Genomic DNA, 24649 nt, shown 5'->3' with positions numbered 1-24649 from the left:
TTAGTCAAGTAATCCTCAAGAAAAAAAAATGATGTGATCTTGTTTGGTTAAACAGAAATACAGAATTGGTTGGGCTCAAAGAAGGTGATATCGATATCGTTTGGTTCAACGGGATTGTGGATGGTAAAAGAGATCAGATGGTCCTCTGTTCAATCATTTTGTTGCAGAATAATTATTAGTTTGAGTAGTGTAGCAAGTGTAGCAAAACGTGGAGGAGATGGAAGTGGAAATATTTTGAAGCAATTGAGGGTTTAATTGTTTTGACTGTTGTAAGCAAGGGTCGCTTAGAATGTGTACAAGATTACAAGTAGTCGAGACATGCACGCACTTGAGAGGCATGTGTCCATGGTCCCTCGAATGGTCTAGAACCTAACATAATCTCATGATAACTCAACCAGAGGTAGCCAAAGGAAAATTCATCATTGTGATTTTTTTCGATGATTAATTCATCATTGTAATTGTTCTTTACAATTTAGTCGAATTCACTCCATCATTCAAAAATTATATATGATTGTTTGACTCAAAATTCACCAAAAATAGGTCCGCTTTTGTTTTTAGTATAGAAAATGCACGTCTTAAAATCGGAGCGAGGCTTCCAGCTTTTTGAGGCCTCGTCCGGCAGTACACTCTAATGGCTTGCTTGAGACAAACCATTTGTAAAGACAAAATATGGTTGGAGAGAGCATGATGGTTTAAAATCAAATGGTACTTAGAAGAAAAATATCAAATATTAACTATCAATCTTATTGTTTTATATTGTCTTGGTCTCTTGGATGGCTAAATGCCTAAATGTGATTGTGATTTTTGAAAATTGATGCTTCAAAAACATAGGTGCATAATTGGCAAGAATCCTATGATTGGGTCAAACCTTGGAGCCTAAGCTTAAAAGGTGTAATAGCAAAATCAGGGAGTTGAGATTGTGTGTCCAAATTAAAATCAGGGTTGGTACGTGACAGAGTTTAGAAGAACCAAAGTTGATTTGATAGACTGATAGGGCTCTTTCGATTTTGTAAAAAGAACTGGCTTAGAATAATCGATGCATATGAGAGGTATTTCTCAATGCATTTTGTTCTCTCATCACTTGCCATCACTGTGTAGTTACTACTCTTTCTCTTCAAGTTCCTCCTTTATTTCGTCCTCAAGATTAAGAAAAGGGATGAATTAGAAGTAGTACAGTGGTTGCTGCTGGTGTTGGCAAAAAATTTCGTAATTGTTCACAGCTGCTGGCTCTATCTCACCATAGGAAACCAAGCATAAACTCTACTTTGGCGTGTTACTAGGAATCTGGGATGATTTCTTTTTTAATCAGGGTGAGAACAGAAAATGGCACTTATCTGGAGGAAAATGTATAGTTTTATGCGACTTCATATATGTAACATCTCCTTGTTGATTCTTCATTTACATGAACATGCTGTCATACTTGAAGCTATTTTTCTTCTGGCTCATTTCAATGAAATTGCGAAGCAACATATTATACAACTAATAAAACACCAGTAACATACTATAACAGTATAACCTACATGGTTTATTTGGTTAAGTTTGAAGAGAGGTAAACACAAACGCGACCTAAGCTTTTTCAAGTATACTACTAAATTTGCAAGCCTGAATGAATCGCTACCACTCTAACCAGATTTTCATACTCAACCTTCTGGAAACCTGCATCTGCAATCATTGAAGCAAATGTTTCCTGCAGTCATCAATTCAGATGAATCAATCAGTGGGAAGTAACAAAAGCCCCAATTCACGTACAAACATGATTTATCAAGACATGTCAGTGAAGTAACAAATGCTACATGATACATGCAAGGAAAAGGAAAAAAATGAAAATTGAAAAGAATGTTGCAATACCTCAGTTAAGAAGCCGCAAGAAAGAAACATGTCATAGCCTAATGTTTCATGTGTCAGCCCGATTACATTTGATTGGAAGTAAGGCAATGCAACCAGAGTTTGGCTAAGGTTTACTCCCACATTTCTAATTACCATATCAGGTACAGTGGTACATCAATGCATACAGAAGCATTAATGACATCAAATTACTGTATTGAAGGTATGCGCCTAGAACAGGCAACATGTGTTATGCTTCATCCACTAATTAAAGCACTTCAATTTCTACCATTTTTTTCTCTTTAAACAGCATAGTATTCATGAACAATTCATATATTCTGTAGGACTAAGACTAGTACATGTTGGGCCATCAAATTTACTTCAATTTTCTCTTTCGAAAGAAAAATGTTCAAGATTTTACTTTGTTCAAAAGCAAAAGAACGCTTTTGTTTGGCCTTTAGTTGTCCCATCCCAAATGACAAGGTAATTTCCAACAAAATGCATATAATACTGGAAGTCTGGAATAAAGTATTTGTGGGAAGATGAATATGAACTTGCAGAGGAAAACGACGAATACTCTCTACCAGGTACTGATAAGATTCTCTATCTCCTGCAACTAGCTCTCCGAGGGTGGGAATAACTGAGAATGAATAGAAGTGATAGCTGCAAGACCAAAACAATAGAAATCAAGACACCGTTCATTAAAATACAGACTGCCACCTTCCAAACCTTATTAATGATCTATTGGGTGTTGTTGCTCACAATTAAGTTGACACTTGACACTACACCTAGTGATGTGGTGCGTGCTATCCAGAAAGTGAAACAGGAAGCATCAAGCATGGAAGTGTGCATGTTTGGCCACTATAACAAGAGCTATAACAATCTTGGATAAATTTCTATGGAAATTCATTGAGACTGGAAAAAACTATTTTCCATTATACTCTAGTGCACAGGTATATTTTGATTATTATAAAGTGGTACGTATATGAGCATTTAAGTGTGTACAATATCTGATATAAGGCTCTTGAATGAAGAAAAACACCAATAACTCTATAGTCATTCTTGGTTAGAAATTTCAAATTAAAAGTTAGTAAGCAGATCGGGTAGTTAAACATTCTTCTTCATCTTTTTTCGTTTTTCTTTGAATAGATATGGGCAGTAAAACTTTCAGAAACGTCATACAGTTAGGGAAAACTATTCCTCCAGATTAGGAAGTAAAAGATCTTCTACAGGCTACCAAAAGAGCATTTCCCTATACAAGAATGATGAGGATGATATAACAACTTGAAAAAAGTATAAAAAATACTTACAAGTCTTTGAATACAGGTACCTCTACATGGCTGAGTTCAAGGCACAGGAACCTTCCACCTCGTTTTAGTACAGCAGCTTGACCAATATATGTTGATACCCACAGAATAAACTACAGAAGCTTACCCCTCATCAAAAAGATCTCCATAACATAACATTATCATATAAAAATTCGGATATAAACGATAAATCTCAAGAACTTAGTTAGAATTTATTCTTTTTCCATTCTAAATAAACATTTAATTTCTTTCAAGAATGAAAATTTTACAACTACATGTGCCAAAAATCGTAAGACATGCAATTTTGGCCCCACGCAAAAAAATGAGTATTTGGTCTTCATTTGGTTCTCCTTACCCAATGGTCTAAATATCGGTTATCGGCATCGTATCGGTTTTGTAAAATAATGATATAACGGGGATATATCGAGATATATCGGATTATATCGGATTTATCGTTTTTGTTAATTTTTAATTTAAATTTAAATTTAATATATTTATAAACATATACTTCAAAATATTCAAAATATACCAAATAATATTAACTACTAAGTACTAATTGAACAAAAATAGGTGCACAAAAGATAGATTGAGATATTGATTATGCATTCATCCATTATAAATTCTCTCATCATCAGAATCAAAGTCAAAATCATCTTCTCCATTATCTTCATCCTCATCTTTTGAGATAAAATCATCTTCATAAATCACCTTCTGTCTATTTGCGTTGAAATTCCTCAAAACGACATCGTCTCCTTAAAAAAAATCACCGAAAAAAAAGTAACACGAAAAAAAAAGTAACAAGAAAAAAAGTCACAAAAAAAAAGTCAACGAAAAAAAATTATCGAAAAAAATCATCGAAAAAAAAGTCTCCGAAAAAAAAAATCCACCAAAAAAAAGTCCACCGAAAAAAAATCCACCGATATATTCCGATATATCCCGATATATCGCATGTTGACCCGATATTTTGAGTTGACCGATATATTAAGGCGATATGACATTTATCTTATCGGTTTCTAAATATCACCGATATATCCCGATATTTAGAACAATGTCCTTACCTACTCTAGATATTGGTATCAGCAACTTAAATCACTATTAAGTAGGAACATATCTATCTATTTGTTTTGACAACGTATCCATATATCACATGCTAGGGAAATCATTTAACATATTTTGTTTTTAGTCAACGCTACAAGGGATCAAAAGTCTTAAAGATGTTGTAGCAGTTTATCTAGCTGTGTAACATCTGAAAGAGGACAGGAGACACCAATGCCTCAAAAATTTTCCTTTCACTCATAAAAGACAATATTTAATTCCCAGCCATAGGGCAAATGGACTCTGATACATAAGCTCCAACAAAGCAAAAATCAATTTGAAATTACCACATACGCAGTTAGAGTGATGAACAACTTAACTATCCAAGCTATATAAATATCTAGTTGGGGAAAGATATATCGCTGTAGCTAGCTAAATGTGCCAAAGAAAAAAAGGAAAAATTTCCAAAATACACCATAAATTTGGCTGAAATTGTCAATTTGCACCCCGAACTTGCATTTGAGTCAATTTACTTCCTAAACTTGGTAAAAATTGCTGATTTGCACCATATCCGTTAAATTTAACTGTTTATATCCAATTTTGCGTCACATGTCATGCACATGAGGGGTAATGTTGTCATTTTATATTTATATTTTTCTTAAAAATAAATAAAAATATTTTTTTTAAATAGGATTATTTTTTAAATCAAATTATTTATTTACATCTTTTTTCTACATACTTAACCATACTTCGAATTATATATTCAACATACTCACTCATTCAAATATAGTGTGTTGTGTATATATATATATTTTTATATGTACACATTAATTTTAAAGTTTCTATGTATTTATTTATATTTTTCTAGTATCTTTTAATATACCATATCACATAAAATAATAAATATATAAATCAATAACATGTTTCGAAAAAAACAACAAAACATAGTAGCAAGTGTTCATCTTAAGTAATTTATTAATTTATTTCATTATTAAATATGAATAAAATATAATAACAATACTGTCCCTCAAATGCATGACATGTGACTTAAAATTGGATAGAAAACATTAAATTTAACGGATGAGGTGCAAATCGGCAATTTTTATCAAATTTATGAGGTAAATTGACTCAAATGCAAGTTCGGGGTGCAAACTGACAATTATGGCCAAGTTTGAGGTGCAAATTAGCATTTTTGCCAAGAAAAAATGAAAATAGGTTGCATGTCTACATTCGACAACACTATCCCTTTGTACACAAGAAGTTAATCTTTTCTTTTTTGTCAGAGAAGAGATGGCATTTATTTAACCAATACAAAATGTATAAAGGCTGGTTACAGAAAGCACTAGGCTACTCAGGTGACTATACCAAATCTATGCAATAGTTTGCCTGGTATTGGTTCTTATCTCTTACTAAACAGCACAGAAAGAGAAGGGATGGTTGTGTACTGTACCTATAAGCTTCAGAAAGAGCTTTCTCTATGTGAGTGACGTTCCGGATCCCATATGCAATTGTGTAACCATCCATTGTATTATCTTCGGCATCCCCCTCCACCCACAGAAGGGATTTTTCTTCTCCAAGACCTATATTTTTAAGCACAACAGCCTAAAATTCAATATATATATATAATCTTATATGCATGGAAGAATGTCCGATCCAATGAAGCCCCAAGTTAATAGCATAATTATACCTATCTGCAAGGCCCGCTTTTTACCAACATTCAACATGTTGGGATTAATGTCACATACATACACCTTAGTTTCTTCTTGTAAATCATCTTCAAGAACATTCAGCAAAGCTCTACGTTTGATGCTGTTTATACTGTCTAGTATCCTGAAAGCAACATCACCTGCCAAAAACAAAAAGAACATTAACTGTAAGATCAACATATATGATTCAAATATTTTAAAAGAACAACAAGCACTTGATTTTACAATGTCCCATACAAAAAAGAAAAATTACATGTGCCCATGTAGCATTAAAGGCAGCTAAATTTCATGTAGGTAGATGCACTCTCTTCACCAGCACATATTATATCACAATTCACCCATTACAATGGGTTTGCAATCAGCCCTAGAGAAAAGTCCACTTTCTGTTTCTATTCTCCTTTTTGTGTAAGGAATACTCTTTATTACTGAAAATGTGAAGATATTTATTACATATATTGTTGTTGTAAGAAAGTATCTCCTGTTTTGGCTAACCGCCTCGGTCCACTCCCTTGGTCATATCCCTCTTCAACCCAAACTGGATTTAAAGATTATGAATAGCATGCAACATTGATCAAAAATGGCAAAAGCTGACACAGCTGCAAATAATTTACAAAAAAAATTGACATGTAAAGCATAATCAGCAAATGTAACCACACAATCTAACTTATCATGAAATTCATACAGTTTGACATATTAAATTTAATAAATGAGTACCAGAAGCCACATGTCCCACCAGCCACATCAAGATGATTCATTCCAGGAAAAGGATTTAGTTTGGAAACCAATCTGAAAAGTGGAGAATATTGACAGTAAAGTAATGCAAAAGGAAAGCGCAATCAAGCTAATTGTGTTTTGCTGTGCTATACAAGTAAGAGTACGTGTTCTCTGGCTAACCTATCCTTCCATAATCGGTGTAATCCGGCACTCATCAAGTCATTCATTGTATCATAGTTTGAAGCAACATTGCTGAAGACGTTACCAACCATCTGACTTTTTTCTTCTTCCCGTACTTCCTTAAATCCTGCAAATCAAACACTGACCAATTACCAACAAGGGCATCTGATACAAGAGAAAATAACTAGCAAATGACAAAAGGCAACAAAGAAAATAAAAACATACAACTAGCTCTGCCAATAAGTTTGTATTTTGTAAAGTATTCAACACTCATTTTCTCTACACATATTATAGTAGGCATGTTGGCAGAGAGAGAGAGAGAGAGAGAGAGGAGCTTACCAAAGCTTGTGGCATGAGAATGCAAAAGAGATGATGCAGGAGAAAACCTGGGCAACCGTTTACTGCCTAACTTGCCTGTCAATGTTCTCAAGGCCATGACTTTATACCAAAAACAAAACGAATAACAGAATCAAAGCTACATGAACAAACTCATAACAGATATAATGCAACTAAGTTGTCTGAGGCATTTCAACAAACACCTTCAGTGCACGGAAAAAAATAAGAATTTTCTATGAATTACGAATCATATACACGTAGAAAACTACATTAGAGAGCAAGATGTGAAGAATTTGATAGATATGAGAAAATAACCTGTCGTTCGATAAGAGCTGATTCGCAGTCTCAGCCTTGTAATTCAGTTTCTGGGTTTGTCTGCAACTTCTCTATATTAATTACCTTCGACAAACTGTGGCCTTGCTATATTTAAGTTCTGCGATATTTACTCAAACGCCCGTCTAGCTCAGTTGGTAGAGCGCAAGGCTCTTAACCTTGTGGTCGTGGGTTCGAGCCCCACGGTGGGCGCCTTTATTTTTTTTTTTTTTTTTCCTCTTGCTTCTTCACTTCTCTGTAAGATAGAGGACATAATGATGAATTCTCTTCTCAGAATTTGATTGCTAAAGTGGTATGAATTTTTGGCTCTGTATTTGCTATAATTCTTCATCTGGAAGAAAGAATTGGTTAGTAGAAAAACTACTTATTCTTCAAAGTTCAAGAGAAACTTTATGGCGGAATGTGTGAAGCCTTGAAAAGCATTAGCCACAGAATTTTTGTCAAACTATAATAATGCTTATGCAAGAATCAATTTCCTGGGAAACTTTAAATCTTTGGTGTATCAATTTATGGAAGTTTAGAAATTAGGCTGAACAGTTTAGCTGAAAGAGAAGCATGGTGTAGGGGTGGACAAACTGACCCGAAAACCGAAAAAAACCGGACCCGAACCCAAACCGAATCCGAACAAACCGAAACCCGAATCAAACCGAACCGAAAATAAAAAAACCGAACCGAACCGATTCTATTTGGGTTGGGTTTTGGGTTCAGTCCTTTAGAAACCGAACCGACCCGAACAACCCGAAGTCAATGGTCAACGTTACAAAACGACATCATTTTGTTATATTTATAATTTTACATTATTTTTTTTAATAAAATAAATAGTGTGGTCGGTCTCACAGCCGCACATAATTTCTAACCTAATTGACCTAATGTATAAGAGGCGCATTATTTAGCCGTCTTGCTTCCTTCATAATGCGATAGTTTTATTTTAAACCTAATATAAATGTTATGATACATTAGTTGACACTTAGGAAATCGTCAACTCTAATTCGAAATATGATCGATCGACACCAGCAGATGTGATTGGTATATATATTTAGGGACCCCGTAAAAATTTTGTCCGTTTTGGACATGGTTTGACCGTTCGTACCTACGGTTAACTAAAAAAGAGGCGTTTTCACATATTGAAACCCTATTGACCGGGACTTTGCCAAATATATTTCTTTAATGCGACCGCGCATGAAAGATAACAAAAATTAGGTGATTTCAGATATGCAAACGGCTTTCGGCGTTCGCATATTTGTAATAGGTCCTCCCTTATGGCATAATAGTGGTGTTTTCGATTTACCAAAAATTCTGACGGTTAAATGAGGTCCGAATTGGATGAAATTTTTATAGGGTTACTAAATATATATACCGATTACATCGGCTAGTGTCGATCGATCCCTAGAAGTTTCCTTCATATAGTCGCTTCATAATGCGATAGTTTTATTTTAAACCTAATATAAAGGTTATGATACATTAGTTGACACTTAGGTGATCGTCAACTCTAATTCGAAATATGGTCGATCGACACCAGCAGATGTGATTGGTATATATATTTAGGGACCCCGTAAAAATTTCGTCCATTTTGGACATGGTTTGACCGTTCGTACCTGCGGTTAACTAAAAAAGAGGCGTTTTCACATATTGAAACCTCATTGACTGGGGCTTTGCCAAATATATTTCTTTAGTGCGACCGCGCATGATAAGTAACAAAAATTAGGTGATTTCAGATATGCAAATGGCTTTCGGCGTTCGCATATTTGTAATAGGTCCTCCCTTATGGCATAATAGTGATGTTTTCGATTTACCAAAAATTCCGACGATTAAATGAGGTCCGAATTGGATGAAATGTTTATAGGGTCACTAAATATATATAACGATCACATCGGCTGGTATCGATCGATCCCTAGAAGTTTCCTTCATATAGTCGCTTCATAATGCGATAGTTTTATTTTAAACCTAATATAAAGGTTATGATACATTAGTTGACACTTAGGTGATCGTCAACTCTAATTCGAAATATGGTCGATCGACACCAGCAGATGTGATTGGTATATATATTTAGGGACCCCGTAAAAATTTCATCCATTTTAGACATGGTTTGACCGTTCGTACCTACGGTCAACCAAAAAAGAGCCGTTTTCACATAATAAAACCTCATTGACCGGGGCTTTGCCAAATAGATTTCTTCAGTGCGACCCCGCATGATAAGTAACAAAAATTAGGTGATTTCAGATATGCAAACGGCTTTCGGCGTTCGCATATTTGTAATAGGTCCTCCCTTATGGCATAATGGTGATGTTTTCGATTTACCAAAAATTCCGACGGTTAAATAAGGTCCGAATTGGATGAAATTTTTATAGGGTCACTAAATATATATAACGATCACATCGGCTGGTGTCGATCGATCCCTAGAAGTTTCCTTCATATAGTCGCTTCATAATGCGATAGTTTTATTTTAAACCTAATATAAAGGTTATGATACATTAGTTGACACTTAGGTGATCGTCAACTCTAATTCGAAATATGGTCGATCGACACCAGCAGATGTGATTGGTATATATATTTAGGGACCCCGTAAAAATTTCGTCCATTTTGGACATGGTTTAACCGTTCGTACCTACGGTCAACCAAAAAAGAGGCGTTTTCACATAATAAAAACTCATTGACCGGGGCTTTGCCAAATAGATTTCTTCAGTGCGACCCCGCATGATAAGTAACAAAAATTAGGTGACTTCAGATATGCAAACGGCTTTCGGCGCTCGCATCTTTGTAATGGATTCTCCTTTAGGACAAATTAGTGGTGTTTTCAGTTTACCAGAAATTCTGACGGTCAAACTAGGTCCGAATTGGATGAAATTTTTACATGGTCACTAAATATATATACTGATCACATCGGATGGTGTCGATCGATCCCTAAAAGTTTACTTCATATAGTCGCTTCATAATGCGATAGTTTTATTATAAATCTAATATAAAGGTATGATACATTTGTGGACACTTCAGCAATCGATAACTCCAGTTCAAAATATGGTCGATTGACACCAGCAGATGTGATCAGTATATATATTTAGGGAACCCGTAAAAATTTCGTCCGATTTGGATATTGATTGATCGTCCATACTTATGGTCAAGAAAAAAGGCGTTTTGACATTAAAATCCTCATTGACCGGGGCTTTGCCAAATGGAATTTTTTGGTGCGACCGCACACAATCGGTGACAAAAATTAGGTGATTTCATATATGCAAACGACTTTTAGTGTTCGCATATTGGTAATGGGTCTTCCCTTATGACATAATAGTGTTGTTTTCGGGTAAAAACCCATCGGGCTTGCGGGCCTCGACGAGCTTTTCAGATCCACGGGCTAAATGATGAGGCATAAGTCAATTAGGTATGAAATAATCATTAGACTATTAGTTTTTCATTTTTATGTTAAATTTTGTACTTTTAAAATTAATATATAATATTACGTATTTTACATACGGGTAAAACCGAAAAAAAAACCGAACCGAACCGAACCGTACGGGTTGGGTTGGGTTGTGGGTCACAGTCTCTAAAATAGAAAAACCGAACCGAACCGAACCGAATTTAAAATTTGGGTTGGGTTATGGATTTTGTCCAAAACCGAACCGAATAGACCCGTGTCCACCCCTAGCATGGTGTTCCCCTGCAAGGATTGTTGGATCTTATTCAGGGGGGAAACATTGTCATTGACATAGCTACTTAGCTATGCCCTGGATTTTATGCAAAATTTATCTTTGAATGACATGAATGCATGTGTTGGTGCCTCTTTTAGTACACTGGTTCCAGTGTTTGGTTTTATTGTAAGAACCAAGACATGCCACATAAACTTGTGGATTAAGAAAAACGTATAGGGTTTGGGATATGCACATTGCGTACGGTCTGCAAATGAAGCTTGCAGACAGTCTTATGAATAAAACTGTAGCTTTGTACAACTTTAGGTGCTTCATAAGTCGGGGAGTATGATGGAGCTGGAGAACGAGCTCCTTTAACTTTATTCCGTATCAAGCATCGAAAGGACAACAATTCAAATCGTCTCCGAACCAACATTGGATACTTCTAAGTTCTAACTAATTGACGGGGCCGGAAAGATTAAATTTATTGATTAGCCAGTAATATGTGTTTATATATAAGAATATCCATATGACTAGTTCTGTGAAAGTTCTCGGCTGCGCCTAGCAGCAGCAACGACTGCATTCATCAATATTCCACGAAATCCACCTTTCTCCAGCTCATGAATACCAGTGATGGTAGTTCCACCAGGTGATGTTACATCATCTTTTAGTTGACCTGGATGCTTCCCGGAACTAGTAGCCATAGATGCTGCACCTAATACCTGAACACAAAAAAATGAAATCGACGACAAAATGGCAATCAGCTCTCCTCATAACAAAGAATCCAAGAAGAATCAATGAAAATTGCAATAACGTTGAATTGTGTCCACTTAAGTACCCAGAGTACAGAATATGCAAAAGTGCAAATATGTTTGGAATATCTTGAAAAGAACTAGACTTATCTTTCAGATTTTAAGGCCACTGAATGAATGCACACCTATGAAATTAATCAAATTTAACAGGCACATATCATATGCAGACACATATATACACGAAGGTAACGGTCACTGCTTTAGTATGTCATGCTTCAACTTACAGTTTGAGATGCCAGACCTGCAGCAACTCCTCCATCTGCCAAAGCCTCTATAGCCAAGTATATATATGCAGGACCACTGCCACTGTAATTCACCAGGACATATTAATCAGGAATCTAAAACTCAAATGCTTGAATAAGCAACATAGCATTCTCAGCAAGATGCAGGTAAAGAGGAACAAAGAATTATCATTTCAGTTATTTTGAAGTTGTGTAATTGCAATTAGAGATATAAAAGATACTTGAATCATTAATTCATGACTTGAAGTTACATACCTTAGGCCAGTAACTGCATCAAACAATTTTTCATCGGCTTTCCATGTCTTGCCTACTGATCCAAATAAATTAGCTATTAAGTCTCCATCTTGTTCTGTTGCAGCTCCTCCCAAGCTGAAAACTGTTTAAACATAGAATTAAGTACTACACAAACTTCCTTCCACTTGAAAAACCTTCCAACACCAAATATATTTATTTATTTATAACAGCATAACAGCAAAGAAAATCATAAAGAATAAGAGACAAGAGGTTGCAAACCATAATCATGACGTTTAAGACAAATCAAATAGAATATTTTTCTCCAATGTCATATTATAAACTTGTATCCAACCAAATCCAGTAAAGCAATCTGCATTTTACAAGTCTCTCACCAATGTCACATGTCATACCACCATATTTTAGGGTGGACATCTCTCTAGACGGAAGCTTTTGTTGAACATATATATAATGAGAAAGGAAATAGTGTGGGGTGAAGTATGTTGCATCTGCTTAACTATACAACAGAGATTGATTCTCCAAAGCACAACATGTTTAACCTATGTAGCACCGACACCGACACCGACACGGCGCGACACCGCGACACCGCAAATCTTAAAAACCTAGATCCCGACACGGCGTCGACACGCCAATTTATATATAATTTAATATATATTAATGTGTAAAAATATATATATATATATATATTAATGTTCTTCTGCTACTGTTTAGATATATATTAATATATATATATATATTAATATATATATATATATATATATATTAATATATATATATATATATTAATATATATATATATATATATTATTAATGTTCTTCTTCTTCACATCTAGTCGATTCTCATCAGTCAAATCTTTCTTGGGTTCTTGAATTTCAGAGAGACCCACTTCAATTCCCACCACAAAATCACAGATAAAGCTTTTTTATGCGTCGTTCTCTACTTTGAAACAAAATAGAAGGAAAGTTACGAGATGGGAACTGAGTGTTAAGGCTAAGGGCTTTAAAAAAAAAAAAAAATTCAAAATGCTGATATGGCGTGTCAAAAACAGTAGGTAGCGTGTCGGTCAACGTGTCGGGCCGTGTCAAAAAAGTCAACATTTTCCGACACGCCACGTGGCGTGTCGGACACCGTGTCGGGGCGTGTCAGACACCGTGTCGGGGCGTGTCGGAGAGTGTCGGACACTCCGACACTTCAGCCTTTGAAGTGTCGGTGCTACATACATATATTATTTGCTGGAAGGTAATGAATTTGGAACAGCGTCCGAAATTTTATAGATATCATCTTTACCACCACCTAGCCTCAGATTCAAAAATAAAATGACAACAATGTGAAAGAAAGAAAATAAGATGAGCATCATAGAAATGAAAGTTGAAGAACCTGTTGCTGCCGCACCAACAGCAGAAGGAGTATTGGGCATTACCCTGATAAATCGGCTGTGACCGGCCCAATCCTGATGAGATGGAAGTCATGGAACAAACTGGTTAACCATATATAACAGGCCTGAAGGTTAAAGACCTGAATTTCATACACTTGTAACTTTTAAGAAACAATTGGAGCGCAACAGACTAATTTAAGCACATGAACCAGTTAGACATGTACTCATACAGGTTGGAATCAACGCACAAAAGCACTAGCGATCAAATAGGAAGCAACAATGTGCAGCTATGGCAAGCAATCACTAGTCTTCTGTTTGTATTTTTAAGAGTAAATGAAAAACCTGCAGATCCTTCAATTTGAGTCCAGCAGCAACTGAAACAAGCAGCTTGTTTGTGGAAAGCAACGGCCTCAGTTGCAAAATTACATCTTTAACTGCAGGTATGATACAACATGATCATAAATTCACACTAGAAATTAAAAAACACAACAAACTCATTGTGTCAAGAAGAATCAGGAACGTAAAAGGGCATTACCAACTTGAGGCTTGACAGAGAAAATGACCACATCACTCTCATTAACCACCTGGTATCATCAAGCACATATAAACATTCATCAACACATCTCAAAGAAAAGTATAGATAGATGGAGATTGCAGAGATGATGATAAGAGAGAAAGAGAGGGGCAAACGTCATCGTTGGTAGGTAGGACGTGGACCCCAAAGGACTCAAAGGCTTGACGTCGAATGGGGCTAGAGTGGGAGGTGGTGATGCGATTTGGGGGGAGTAAGCCAGATCGGACGACTCCTCTGGAAATGCTCTCCGCCATTTTACCTGCTCCGATGAAGCCAAGCTTGTACGTCTCTGTCGGGATCGGTAGCGCCTCCATTGCCGGAATATGGATCAGTCAGTCAGCCACTGAGGTACTTGTATCGGGTCTTCGTTTGATACAAACTCTAGTACGCAAGTGTTGTGTTTTCAAAGAACAAACGAGTACGTGTTTTTTTTTCCTTATATTTATATACACAGTATATATACTATATAAGTAAATAACGTAATGTGACATAATACGGGCAAAATTGCATCCCAAAACTTGTAATTGGATTAATTTACCTCCTAAGTTTGTAAAAAATTACCAATTTTAATCCCTCCTATGTAAGTGTTTATTAAAAAAAAATATGCAAGTGTTGGGAAAAATGACCTATAGAGACAAATGTGACTCATAAATTATATAAAAAATCCATGACTTGGTCACAAGACCATACTCATGTTTGATTTAAGAAGAGTCGAGTCCAAAATCTCAAATGCAGGAAGGGCTAGACATGCTTTTTTTTTTTGTCTCTTCAAATGCAGAATGTAGAAATACAAAGTGACTGTATGGAGGCAGAAGCAGAATGACATGCTGCAGACCAGTCTGATGGCAAATGGAGGCATTATTGATGATGCAAAGCGAACCCGGTCACAATCGACCGGGGTTCAAATTATTCATAATCCTCAAAGGCTCGAAGCTGCAATGCAGTTGCCCATCATATAGACACAATTGGATTAGAGGCTATGCATGCTTCTATGTGGCTGCATGATGCGCTAGAATGTAACTGATATACCCAACTAAGATCTTTGATTGTCAATCATCAATCAATGTTTACCCTAACAGAATAAATTTAAAGGGTACATAGATTGAGAAAGAATACAAGAACAGTTTAACAAAAGTTCCATTTCCTTGCATTATTTTTGAACATTCAAGATATCATCATGTATGTGTAAACCCGTAAAGAATGGTTCATTTCAAAACTGTTTAGTGATCATTTTATTATCCTAAACATGTCTGGCAGTCTCAAATGTTGAAGCCTTCTGCACGGAGACACATCTTATGAGCCTCGATCCATTTTGTGCAAGCATCTTCACCATGCTGCACAATGCATTCATCTCGCAGCTTCTTTGTATCAGGGCAAGCACAGCATATCTTCTTCTTTGGCTTAGTGTCCAAGCTGGTGTTTGTGACGGCCGACCCTTGATTTGGCTGCAAGGCTGGCAAAGCCAAGGCAGAGGAAGTATTTTCTGTAGCCAGCCCACCCATTTCTTGATGCCCTTGATGAATAAAAACTACCCAACAGAATATGCAGAAAAGTAAGAAATTTGAAGAAAATAGGAAAACAAATTCAGATTTTCAGCTCAGGGAGAATGGAAGAGCAAAACAAAGTCCACTAAATTCTTAAATTCGTTCATATAATGAATAGCCTACATCATGTGAAAAATGAGAGCCCTTCACCACAAAAGAAAACTGTGTTTAACTAAGCACTGTGTTTAGATGTTCTAAACGGCTAAGCCTCATTTTAAGTCAGTGAAATCCATAACCTTTGAAACTGACTCATAATGACATTCAGATACAACCATATGTCGAAATTTAATGTCTCACAACCTGAAGGAATTCATAGGAAGACCAAAAAGACTAATCCAAAAGTCCACAATGATGTACCAAAAAATAAAACAGTTTTGTTACTGACCAATCTTCAGGAGAAGCAGAACTAGTCCTGCCAAATTTAAGACTATAAGCAATTTCATCATCCACAGTGTAATCATGTTTACCTCTCTCACTATCTTGAATTGCCACCTCCACTCTTTCTTTTTTCAGCTAATGAATTTGGATACTACTCTAAACTAGCAATAACCAAGAGCTGCCCAAGAAGCAGAAAACACAGATGACCAAACAACCACTTTCACAGGAGGTAAATTAAGATTTATTTTGGGCAAACACCCATTGGGGCATTTCATCAAACACATGGTGGGCGTTTAGTTATACTACTTCCCCACATATACATACAACTAGATTAATCCCCCACTATGTAAATTCAAACCCGAAATCAAAAACTGTAAACCCTAAAACAAAAGCAAAGCAGAGCCTTTAAAAATCGCCATAACCAAACAGATTGTGGAGACAAGAAGCTCTTGAAACAAAGACTAATCGAAGTAATGTAAAACAACATGACCGCTGAAAATAACAGAAGATCAACCAACCTGACAAAGCTCAAGCTTCTGAGGAGGTTCAAAGGTATGTCGTGTTTTCTTGAAGCGTGAAATTGACCGCTTTCGACTTAAGAAGTCTGGACTTGTCTCAACAATGACCCCGTGATGTGGGCCTAAGCCATCTCCAATCCAAACCATTGGGCTATTAGTCTTTTAATTTTTTAAATTTATCATGTAAATTAAAACTTTACTTTTATAAATTATAAATTAAAAAATGTATTATGAAATATTAAAACTTAAAATTACATGAAATTTAACTAAATAAAATAAAACAATTACATTAAATTAACTAATTAAAATAAAAATGATCTTATATTGAACGATTAACTTTTATCTTATTTTATAAAAATTAAAATTAAACTTAAAATTACATAACAATTTAGCTAATTTAAATTTCATAGATTATATTTAATGGTTAAAAAATACTAGCACTCATGATTATTCGGTGTATCAGTTGATATATACGAATAATAATCATTTACATGTATATTTAATTATAATTATTTCCAGAAGTAAAGTTAGAAATTATTTGTTCTATTTTAACATGATTATTATTTGTCACTTTTATTTATAAAATACAAGATTAATTTGAGTTTAGTGTTATAATATATTATTTCAACAAAGAAAAATATAATTTATTTTTCAAATAATGAAATATATATTCACTAAGTAATGTTGTTATGTATTTAGGAAATTATTCACCAAAACAACAATAAAAAATAAATTTGAAGCGGAACTCACGTGTGCTAGTGTGCTAGAAAAGTGTGTCAGAAGTAGCCCAAAACGGCTATTTCTGGCCCTTTCGGACTACTTCTATACTTCTAGTACACTAGTCTATCGGTTGGAGACGAAGTGTGCTACAATTTGAGAATTGTAGCATAATAGCCCATAGGTTTGAGATGGCTTAAGAGCTTCATTCAGAGTCTTGGCAAAAGCAAATAGTTATAATATATATATATATATATACAGTCTCTATCTAGAGTGAAGTTCCAATTTTGGCACACTTTTTTGTCAAACTTTTTCACTATAAGTGATTCAATATTTAGGTATGGTATTCAAGATTATCTTTACAAAGTTTCATCTAATTTGACAATGGTTTGAGCTTTCAAAATTGAGGTTTACATGAACGGTTCACGTTGAACAGTTTTAATTCATTCATTAATTTAATATAATTTCAATACCTTAACGATGTCCGAATTAGATGAAATTTTATAGAGATAATCTTGAATAGCATACCTCAATATTGAATCGCTTATGGTGAAAATATTTGACCGAAAAGTGTGCCAAAATTATAACTTCACTCTGTGTGAAATTCTAATTTTGGCACACTTTTCAGTCAAATTTTTTCTCCATAAGCGATTCAATATTTAGGTATGCTATTCAAGATCATCTCTATAAAATTTCATCTAATTTGGATATCGTTAAGGTATTGAAATTAGATTCAATCAATGAATGAATTAAAACTGTTCAACGTGAACCGTTCGTGTAAATCTCAATTTTGAAAGCTCAAACCATTGTCAAATTGGATGAAACTTTGTAGAGATGATCTTGAATAGCATACCTAAATATTGAATCGCTTATGGTGAAAAAAATTGACTGAAAAGTGTGCCAAAATTGGAACTTCACTCTGTAATTTCAGAGTGAAGCTTCACTCTGGATAGAGACTATATATATATATATATATATATGGCTTTTCAGGTAAGGAGCTCCTTATCTTTGCTTAAGGTACGGATTTTCATTTTTGACCAACTTTTCGATCGATTTTTCACATCTCCACCGTTCAATATCTATGTTATAACGTATAGATCATCTCCACAAAATGTCAACCGATTCCATCACTGTTAAGGTACTCACAACTTCGATTTTCTACTCAAAATATGAACGGTTCAGGTTCAGCAAATTCAATACATCCATTAGTTTTGATTAGTTCGATACCTTAACGATTATGAAATCGGCTGAAAGTTTGAAGAGATGATCTATACGTTATAGCCTAGATATTGGACGGTGAGGATGTGAAGTATCGATCGAAAAGTTGATAAAAAATGAAAATCCGTACCTTAGCTTAAGGTACGGACCTCCGCACCTGAAAAGCTCCGTATATATATATATATATATATACACATCAATTATCAATACATGTATAGAGCCTTAAAGGGAAGATCAAATTTGAGGATTTTTCTTATTCAACACTACTAGGTGATCATCAAGAATGATGTCTACTAAAAACCAACTAATTCTATAATTGTTTGATTGTACAAAATTGTGCCAACAATTATAGACCGTTCGATGAAATATAAATGAAGACCTCACAAATGATACGGTGAGTTTGGGCTCTTATTATAAATGAAGACCTAGATCTTATCCATCTCTTCTCTTTAACTCGTGGAAGACCTTACAACCCTACCAGTATATATTAACCTTTCCTCTCCCAAGCTTCTCCATTAGGCAAATCATTACCAACCCTATCTTTTGTTTTAGTAAGCATGAAGGATTCTGCTAGAAGGGTTGACATCTAACAAGAAAAAGATAATTTGTGTTCTTGAGGAGACTAGTATTCTAGACAGCAATAGTATCAGAGAGGTGTCTCGGTATTAATCCAGAGCAGACTTGGCAATAATATTTGACTTCTTTAAGATAAGAGCAATACACATTAGTTTCATATTTCACCTCTATAGTAATTCTTCTCAAATTCGCTCTAAGATTAAAAAACATTATATACAAAAAAAACATTTTTATAAAATAAAGCAGTCTATAGTGGCCTCGTGAAAAAAAAAAAGGAGCTGACCTGAAATACATTCGTTTCAACTCATACATAAACTAGTTATTTGAGAAACATTTGATCATTTGTCTTTTAATCAAGTCATGTTTACTGACTGAACGATGCATTCACTTTCACTGGTGACAGAATCATTACGCGATAATTTACAGACGGAGCCGGTCAGAAGACTTTGCACCACTGGTACACACTCGTGTCGAAGACAATCGTCAAAAACAACCGCACGGGTTGTTTTGGTTACATAATTCCGGATGGAATTTAATTTATCAAAATAACCTTGTTCTTGAAAAGATTCCAGTCCATCAACAATCTGTTCAACAACAATTTGACAAAATTATAAGTTGTGATACAATAAATACATTAAAATAGATTCGGTATGCTTATGATGATAACACTTGAATAGACCCTGATGAAATATTGTGCATCTGACGGTCAAACACAGTAAAACGCCCTATAATTATATATGCATATCACTAATGAAACATTCTGCTAAAAGTATCACATGTGAAATGAGACACAAGTTACATAATAATAATAATAATAATAATCATGTGAAGCTAGAGAAGGATTGAGTTCCAATATTCCATAAAGTAATCAATTTAATAGGAAAACTACAAGGTTAAGATATAAAAATGTGTAATTGATATAGCATACTAAATACGGTCAACACATTACCAGCCAGGACACCCCTGATAGATCAATAGCCTTCAAGGAAAGAAGCTCCAGGAGCCTTTCAGGTGTTGAGATCATAAACTCAGGCTCCGAACTCTTCAGACTGTTTACAAAACAAATATTCAATGAGGAAACAAATAAAAGTAAAGTGAAAAATCAAATCTTACAACTGTAATGCATAGAGAAAGACGATGACTCTGTGCAAGCAAGTACGTGAAAATGCAGTACTATTGTGCAGAGAGAGAGAGAGAGAGAGAGAGAGAGAGAGAGAGAGAGAGGGGGGGGCGTAAGCATATAGGGTTTAGGGGGGCGTAAGCATATATAGGTCAAGGATCAAAATATTCGAAAGATGAATTATGTTACCACTACCAGTGAGAAAAAGATGAATGATAGAGGAATTGGAAAGTAACAATCGCCCATATATGGTGCATTTATAATCTAGTTAAAAATTTACAACTAAACCTGACCTGCCTCCAAAAGATAATCAATGATTGGGTCTTCAAACACATAAAATTTTGCAAGGGTTTATTATAATCATCACTCATGAGAAAAGTTATTTCATAAGGCGAGAAGATGAAAGGAACTATCCTTGAGTGTGTTAACTAAAAAAAGTAACTATTGGCTAAAGGTAATGAAAATATCTATAAAATGTGAATCACTATACAGATTATACCACCAAAATGAATTCCACGTAGGTGCCTAGTTTAGAATAGCAGAGTCGCACTTTACCCTTGAATCTGGTGATCTAAGGAAGCACCCGGGTGTATACTCACTGTATGTATTCCGAGAACCTTCAAAGGTTTGCACACTGACCGTACCTGATGACCATAATCAAAGACGACAAAAAAGTAATCAAACACTTGAACACACACCACAAAGGATTAAGACATACATTTTTCCTTGTTTTGATGGAATAGGACACCACAAAGATAGGTGAACCTATGCAAATGATATCAACTATTAGAGGATATCCGTAACTAATTTGTTTTCTTTTTCATGTCTTCATTTCAGGGAAGTCACTTCTATAGGCAATCAATTTGTGCAAAATAAAGACTCATGATTGTGAAGCTTCTAAATGATACAAACCTTGGCCGCTTTCTCCTGAGATGCAACAAGGAATAAAAGAAATGGACCGGTGGCTGATGGACTTTCTTCGTCCTTTCTAGAAATCGAATCAGCAGCACTGGAAACAATCCATGCAATTTGCTCTATTGTTGAAGAACTTCCACCACTCTCTAATATATCCTTCCCAGCTGAATAAGATTTCCAAAACTCAACTCCCCAAGTACTAACAAATAAAGGCTTATCCTCCTCATGACAATAGGTACCATCACATCGCAGTGAATTCTCAATTTCATTCAAACACCGAATCAGATACTTGGACGGACAATCCAAGTCTCCGCGGGCCTGTTCCCGCTGAGTATTTGTCTTCACTGCGCCAATTCCGCCTCTCTGTTCTGCACTACCAATAGAGGCAAACGAGAGCGATTTCTTCTGCTCATTCTTCAAACTCGTGACCTTGATATTTTTCAGCCCTGGATTCTTCGCCTTGTCATTCTTTCTCATAATCTCTCTACATTTCTCCCTGAGAAACTCGGTCTCATCCTTGTGCGGAAGGATGACTTTCTTGCTAAGTTTTTCAAATTCCTTCTTACCACTCCTGTCATTGTAGGGATCCTCCAGTGTAGGGAGGCTAAAGCACATACCCTGTAATGCCACAATAGGATTTAAGTCGGAAATCGGATCGGCTAAGATCAACACATTCCTAAATTATCAATGATTCACTGTAACAATGTGCATTCTTCACCTTTACTAACAAACTAACCAAATTAACAACAGAAATAAATGATTTAAAAAAATAACAAATAAGAAACCAATTCAAAGAAACCTAAGACTGATTGATACTAAACTATCCAAACAAAATCATACTTAATTGTTCTTTTGCAATAACATAGAATCAAGTTGAGATAAAACGACGTCGGATAGAGGTGCTAGTACAGGTAGTACCTGGCATTTGCGGCGTTTGCCGGACTGGCGGCGCTTCTTGGCGGCGATAATGGAGGCGACGCGAGCGGTGACGGAGGAGGAAGAGCGGTCGTCCTTGCGGAGCTTTTTGCGGTTGGCCTTGTTCAGCTTCTTCCTGATCGCGTCGTCACCTTTCGCCATTTGAAACGCTCACAGGGGTTTTGAGGCTTTGAGCTTCTTCTTCGTCTTCACTAGTAGCTGGGTAAAGAGGTCGGCGTTTATAGTTGGTTTGTGCTTTTCTTGGGGTTTTAGAGGTGGAGGGTAGTTTGGTCATATTAGGTTCTGCTGGTGCGCTTTTTTTTATATATCGACACCCCGGTTTCTTTTTGGACACCCACTCTGGACTACTCTATGAGAAAGCAGGACGGTATCGTTTGTGAGCTCAGGACCATACATAATGGAAGGGGCGCTAAGTTATGTGACCATTATTATTGAATTCATGAATTCAATGTTGTCAATTAAACTACTTAACTAACTAGACCACGGATCACAAAATAGTCGTTGCAATGTTTAATTGTTGTTGTAATTAAAGAGAAACAACAAACAAAAAATGTTTTGAAGCACGGTGATGCTTTTGTTAACAATCTACTCCAATTTCATGGATGTTGACGATCTAGTGAACTTGTGACATTTCGATACTCTAATTGTTCTTTAGCTTTTGAAGACCAAATAACAACGTGTTAAGTTTCAGATCGATTTACAAATTGTTTTTGTTAATAATGAAAATTGTTAAATAATTATGATATTATTCCGGGAGAATTACTATTCTACACTTGTGTGTGTCTTAGCCTTATTAAGTTTCATGTTAGAGATAGATTTGCATCTCTGTAATAGATTAGGACTCAGAATCCTACGGGACTGTGGTTATGTAATGCCTATATTTAGGTCTCATTATCAATCAATAAACTATTACGTCCTGTTTCATTACGTTGTTATTATTCTCGTTTCGTTCCTCCTTAAACACGTTATCATGCACTTTGTTCTAAAATGTCTGAGCGACGAGGCCGCAGAAAAATTAACCCTAGCCCTAACCTCCTATGTCCGGCAACCTTCTCTTTTAGCATAGCCAGAAAAGTTGACAATTACCGACAAAATTGTCGTCGGAAAGCATGGAAGAAACCAGAAAATCCAAATCGATATGCTAAGGGCACCCATGTATTTTTTCTAGGCACCCCATCTTCTCCATCGACTTGCGTCGGTCGTCCCCGCGCCAGCGATCTACTGCCATGCCGCTCCGACCTACGCAACGCTGCCCAGACAAACAACCAACGTCGACGTAGCCCAGAGAAACCCAAAGCGTTGTCGGCGCCTCCCTCATCCGGCGTCTCACTCCGACGACACCCAGTCCCGGCGGGACATCTCTATAGACCTGTGTCTGTCCAGCATAGACGACGTTCATCCGACATCTTCCCGACCTCTGTGTCGCCCCCGCCTGGCATCGCCACTCTTGCCCCATCCATCCACCCGACCGAGGCCCCATGGTTGCAGATCCGACGTCTAGTTTTGCTAGACCTGACGCTGCCAAATTTCGGTGAAGACATCCAAACGTCAAGATCGACCACCCCGGTCCATTCCGGCATCGCTTGCATCCTCCGACTGTCGTCGACCCTAGTCCGGTCTCCCCGGCACTCCGATGAGCGTTCGATCTCTAAGAGACGCCGACCCGGATCCGAACCGGTTTTCCCCGGTTTCAACAAAAGCCGACCCGCCTTGGAATTGGGCCTCTTGCCTGCCGAGCCCAATAACCCTTTAACTCTATTTTTTCCTTTTCGTTTTTCCTATTGATTTATTAAATCGTTTGTTTGCACGTTTAGTTTCTAACTATGTTCACGTGCTCATATAGGAAAAAAAATCAATTGTCATACTATTGTGATGATATGCATGTCGATATGGACGTTACTCAAGAGCATTTTTTTGTCATCCGTACAACGATCGAAAATGAATTCATCAAGCAGCTTCCTACATGACGATCGACTTGCAGAGCAATTTAATTATATGCGGTCTTTTTGGCAGACCAACAAGTATGTTTTTCTTAAAGTTGTTGCTTTTGAATACATATATATATATATATATATAAATTATCGACCGCTATTAGCCTTCTTCATATCTCTTTTCCGGCCTTTCTTATAATGTCGATGAGACCAAAGAGGGATATGATTCCCCTCTTGGTCGACGTTTTTCGTGTGCCGGTCTTAGGGAGTCACGTTATTATTTAAAGGGAAGAAATCAATTTTATATGGTCGCCTGAGTGCACCGCTGTTTTGGATGCGATCATGAGAATCGTCAATATACATCGATTATTTTGTGACCATATACATCATATGGGCGGCAAACGCAAAGATAGACTAGTAAGGCTCATAGCTTCGGTCTTGGCTCCTACCTAGATGAGGGGGAGACCATCAAATTATCTGGAATC

General features: G+C 36.2%; 4 protein-coding genes and 1 non-coding gene across 6 annotated transcripts; 1 reads left to right on the top strand and 4 right to left on the bottom strand.

Moving 5' to 3' along the window:
* Positions 1-1588: 1588 nt before the first annotated feature.
* On the bottom strand, positions 1589-7202 carry LOC126802085 (2-methoxy-6-polyprenyl-1,4-benzoquinol methylase, mitochondrial-like). Its single transcript, XM_050529628.1, has 8 exons — positions 7106-7202; positions 6767-6893; positions 6597-6658; positions 5854-6012; positions 5612-5746; positions 3135-3210; positions 2379-2487; positions 1589-1687 (listed from the first exon to the last, which is right to left on the bottom strand). The coding sequence occupies exons 1-8, from the start codon at positions 7200-7202 to the stop codon at positions 1589-1591; spliced, it is 864 nt and encodes a 287-aa protein (XP_050385585.1).
* A 352-nt stretch (positions 7203-7554) lies between these two features.
* On the top strand, positions 7555-7627 carry TRNAK-CUU (transfer RNA lysine (anticodon CUU)). Its single transcript has one exon. It is a non-coding gene; the product is annotated as a tRNA-Lys (tRNA).
* A 3786-nt stretch (positions 7628-11413) lies between these two features.
* LOC126802076 (pyrroline-5-carboxylate reductase) lies at positions 11414-14718 on the bottom strand. Its single transcript, XM_050529618.1, has 7 exons — positions 14428-14718; positions 14273-14321; positions 14080-14171; positions 13740-13812; positions 12365-12485; positions 12092-12173; positions 11414-11777 (listed from the first exon to the last, which is right to left on the bottom strand). Exons 1-7 carry the CDS (start codon positions 14623-14625, stop codon positions 11589-11591), a joined length of 804 nt encoding a protein of 267 aa, XP_050385575.1. The 5' UTR covers positions 14626-14718; the 3' UTR covers positions 11414-11588.
* Positions 14719-15491: 773 nt separating this feature from the next.
* LOC126802084 (cytochrome c oxidase copper chaperone 1-like) lies at positions 15492-16883 on the bottom strand. 2 transcript variants are annotated; one of them, XM_050529627.1, is made up of 2 exons: positions 16752-16883; positions 15492-15839 (listed from the first exon to the last, which is right to left on the bottom strand). In XM_050529627.1, exon 2 carries the CDS (start codon positions 15811-15813, stop codon positions 15571-15573), a length of 243 nt encoding a protein of 80 aa, XP_050385584.1. In that variant the 5' UTR covers positions 15814-15839; positions 16752-16883; the 3' UTR covers positions 15492-15570. The 2 variants fall into 2 exon arrangements, with proteins under 2 accessions (XP_050385584.1, XP_050385583.1); XM_050529626.1 differs by having other exon boundaries at positions 16724-16871.
* A 2572-nt stretch (positions 16884-19455) lies between these two features.
* LOC126802073 (uncharacterized) lies at positions 19456-22446 on the bottom strand. The gene is made up of 5 exons (XM_050529611.1): positions 22216-22446; positions 21295-21915; positions 20938-21026; positions 20212-20311; positions 19456-19846 (listed from the first exon to the last, which is right to left on the bottom strand). Exons 1-5 carry the CDS (start codon positions 22372-22374, stop codon positions 19616-19618), a joined length of 1200 nt encoding a protein of 399 aa, XP_050385568.1. The 5' UTR covers positions 22375-22446; the 3' UTR covers positions 19456-19615.
* Positions 22447-24649: the final 2203 nt, after the last annotated feature.

Source organism: Argentina anserina, chromosome 7 (assembly GCF_933775445.1).
Source record: "Argentina anserina chromosome 7, drPotAnse1.1, whole genome shotgun sequence".
Taxonomy (NCBI): Eukaryota; Viridiplantae; Streptophyta; class Magnoliopsida; order Rosales; family Rosaceae; genus Argentina; species Argentina anserina.
This window is presented reverse-complemented; position numbering and strand designations above follow the sequence as displayed.

Coding starts and splice junctions, on each gene's coding strand:
- LOC126802084 (XM_050529627.1), bottom strand. CDS start 15,813: ATGGGTGGGCTGGCTACAGAAAATACTTCCTCTGCCTTGGCTTTGCCA.
- LOC126802073 (XM_050529611.1), bottom strand. CDS start 22,374: ATGGCGAAAGGTGACGACGCGATCAGGAAGAAGCTGAACAAGGCCAAC. Junction 21,027..21,294: donor CTCAGGAGAAAGCGGCCAAG/GTTTGTATCATT, acceptor TATGGTCATCAG/GTACGGTCAGTGTGCAAACC. Junction 20,312..20,937: donor TTAGATCACCAGATTCAAGG/GTAAAGTGCGAC, acceptor TTTTGTAAACAG/TCTGAAGAGTTCGGAGCCTG.
- LOC126802076 (XM_050529618.1), bottom strand. CDS start 14,625: ATGGAGGCGCTACCGATCCCGACAGAGACGTACAAGCTTGGCTTCATC. Junction 14,172..14,272: donor CTCTGTCAAGCCTCAAGTTG/GTAATGCCCTTT, acceptor TCATACCTGCAG/TTAAAGATGTAATTTTGCAA. Junction 11,778..12,091: donor CAGGTCTGGCATCTCAAACT/GTAAGTTGAAGC, acceptor TTTTGTGTTCAG/GTATTAGGTGCAGCATCTAT.
- LOC126802085 (XM_050529628.1), bottom strand. CDS start 7,202: ATGGCCTTGAGAACATTGACAGGCAAGTTAGGCAGTAAACGGTTGCCC. Junction 6,013..6,596: donor TGATGTGGCTGGTGGGACAT/GTGGCTTCTGGT, acceptor TGTTTTTGGCAG/GTGATGTTGCTTTCAGGATA. Junction 2,488..3,134: donor GTACCTGTATTCAAAGACTT/GTAAGTATTTTT, acceptor TTGGTCTTGCAG/CTATCACTTCTATTCATTCT.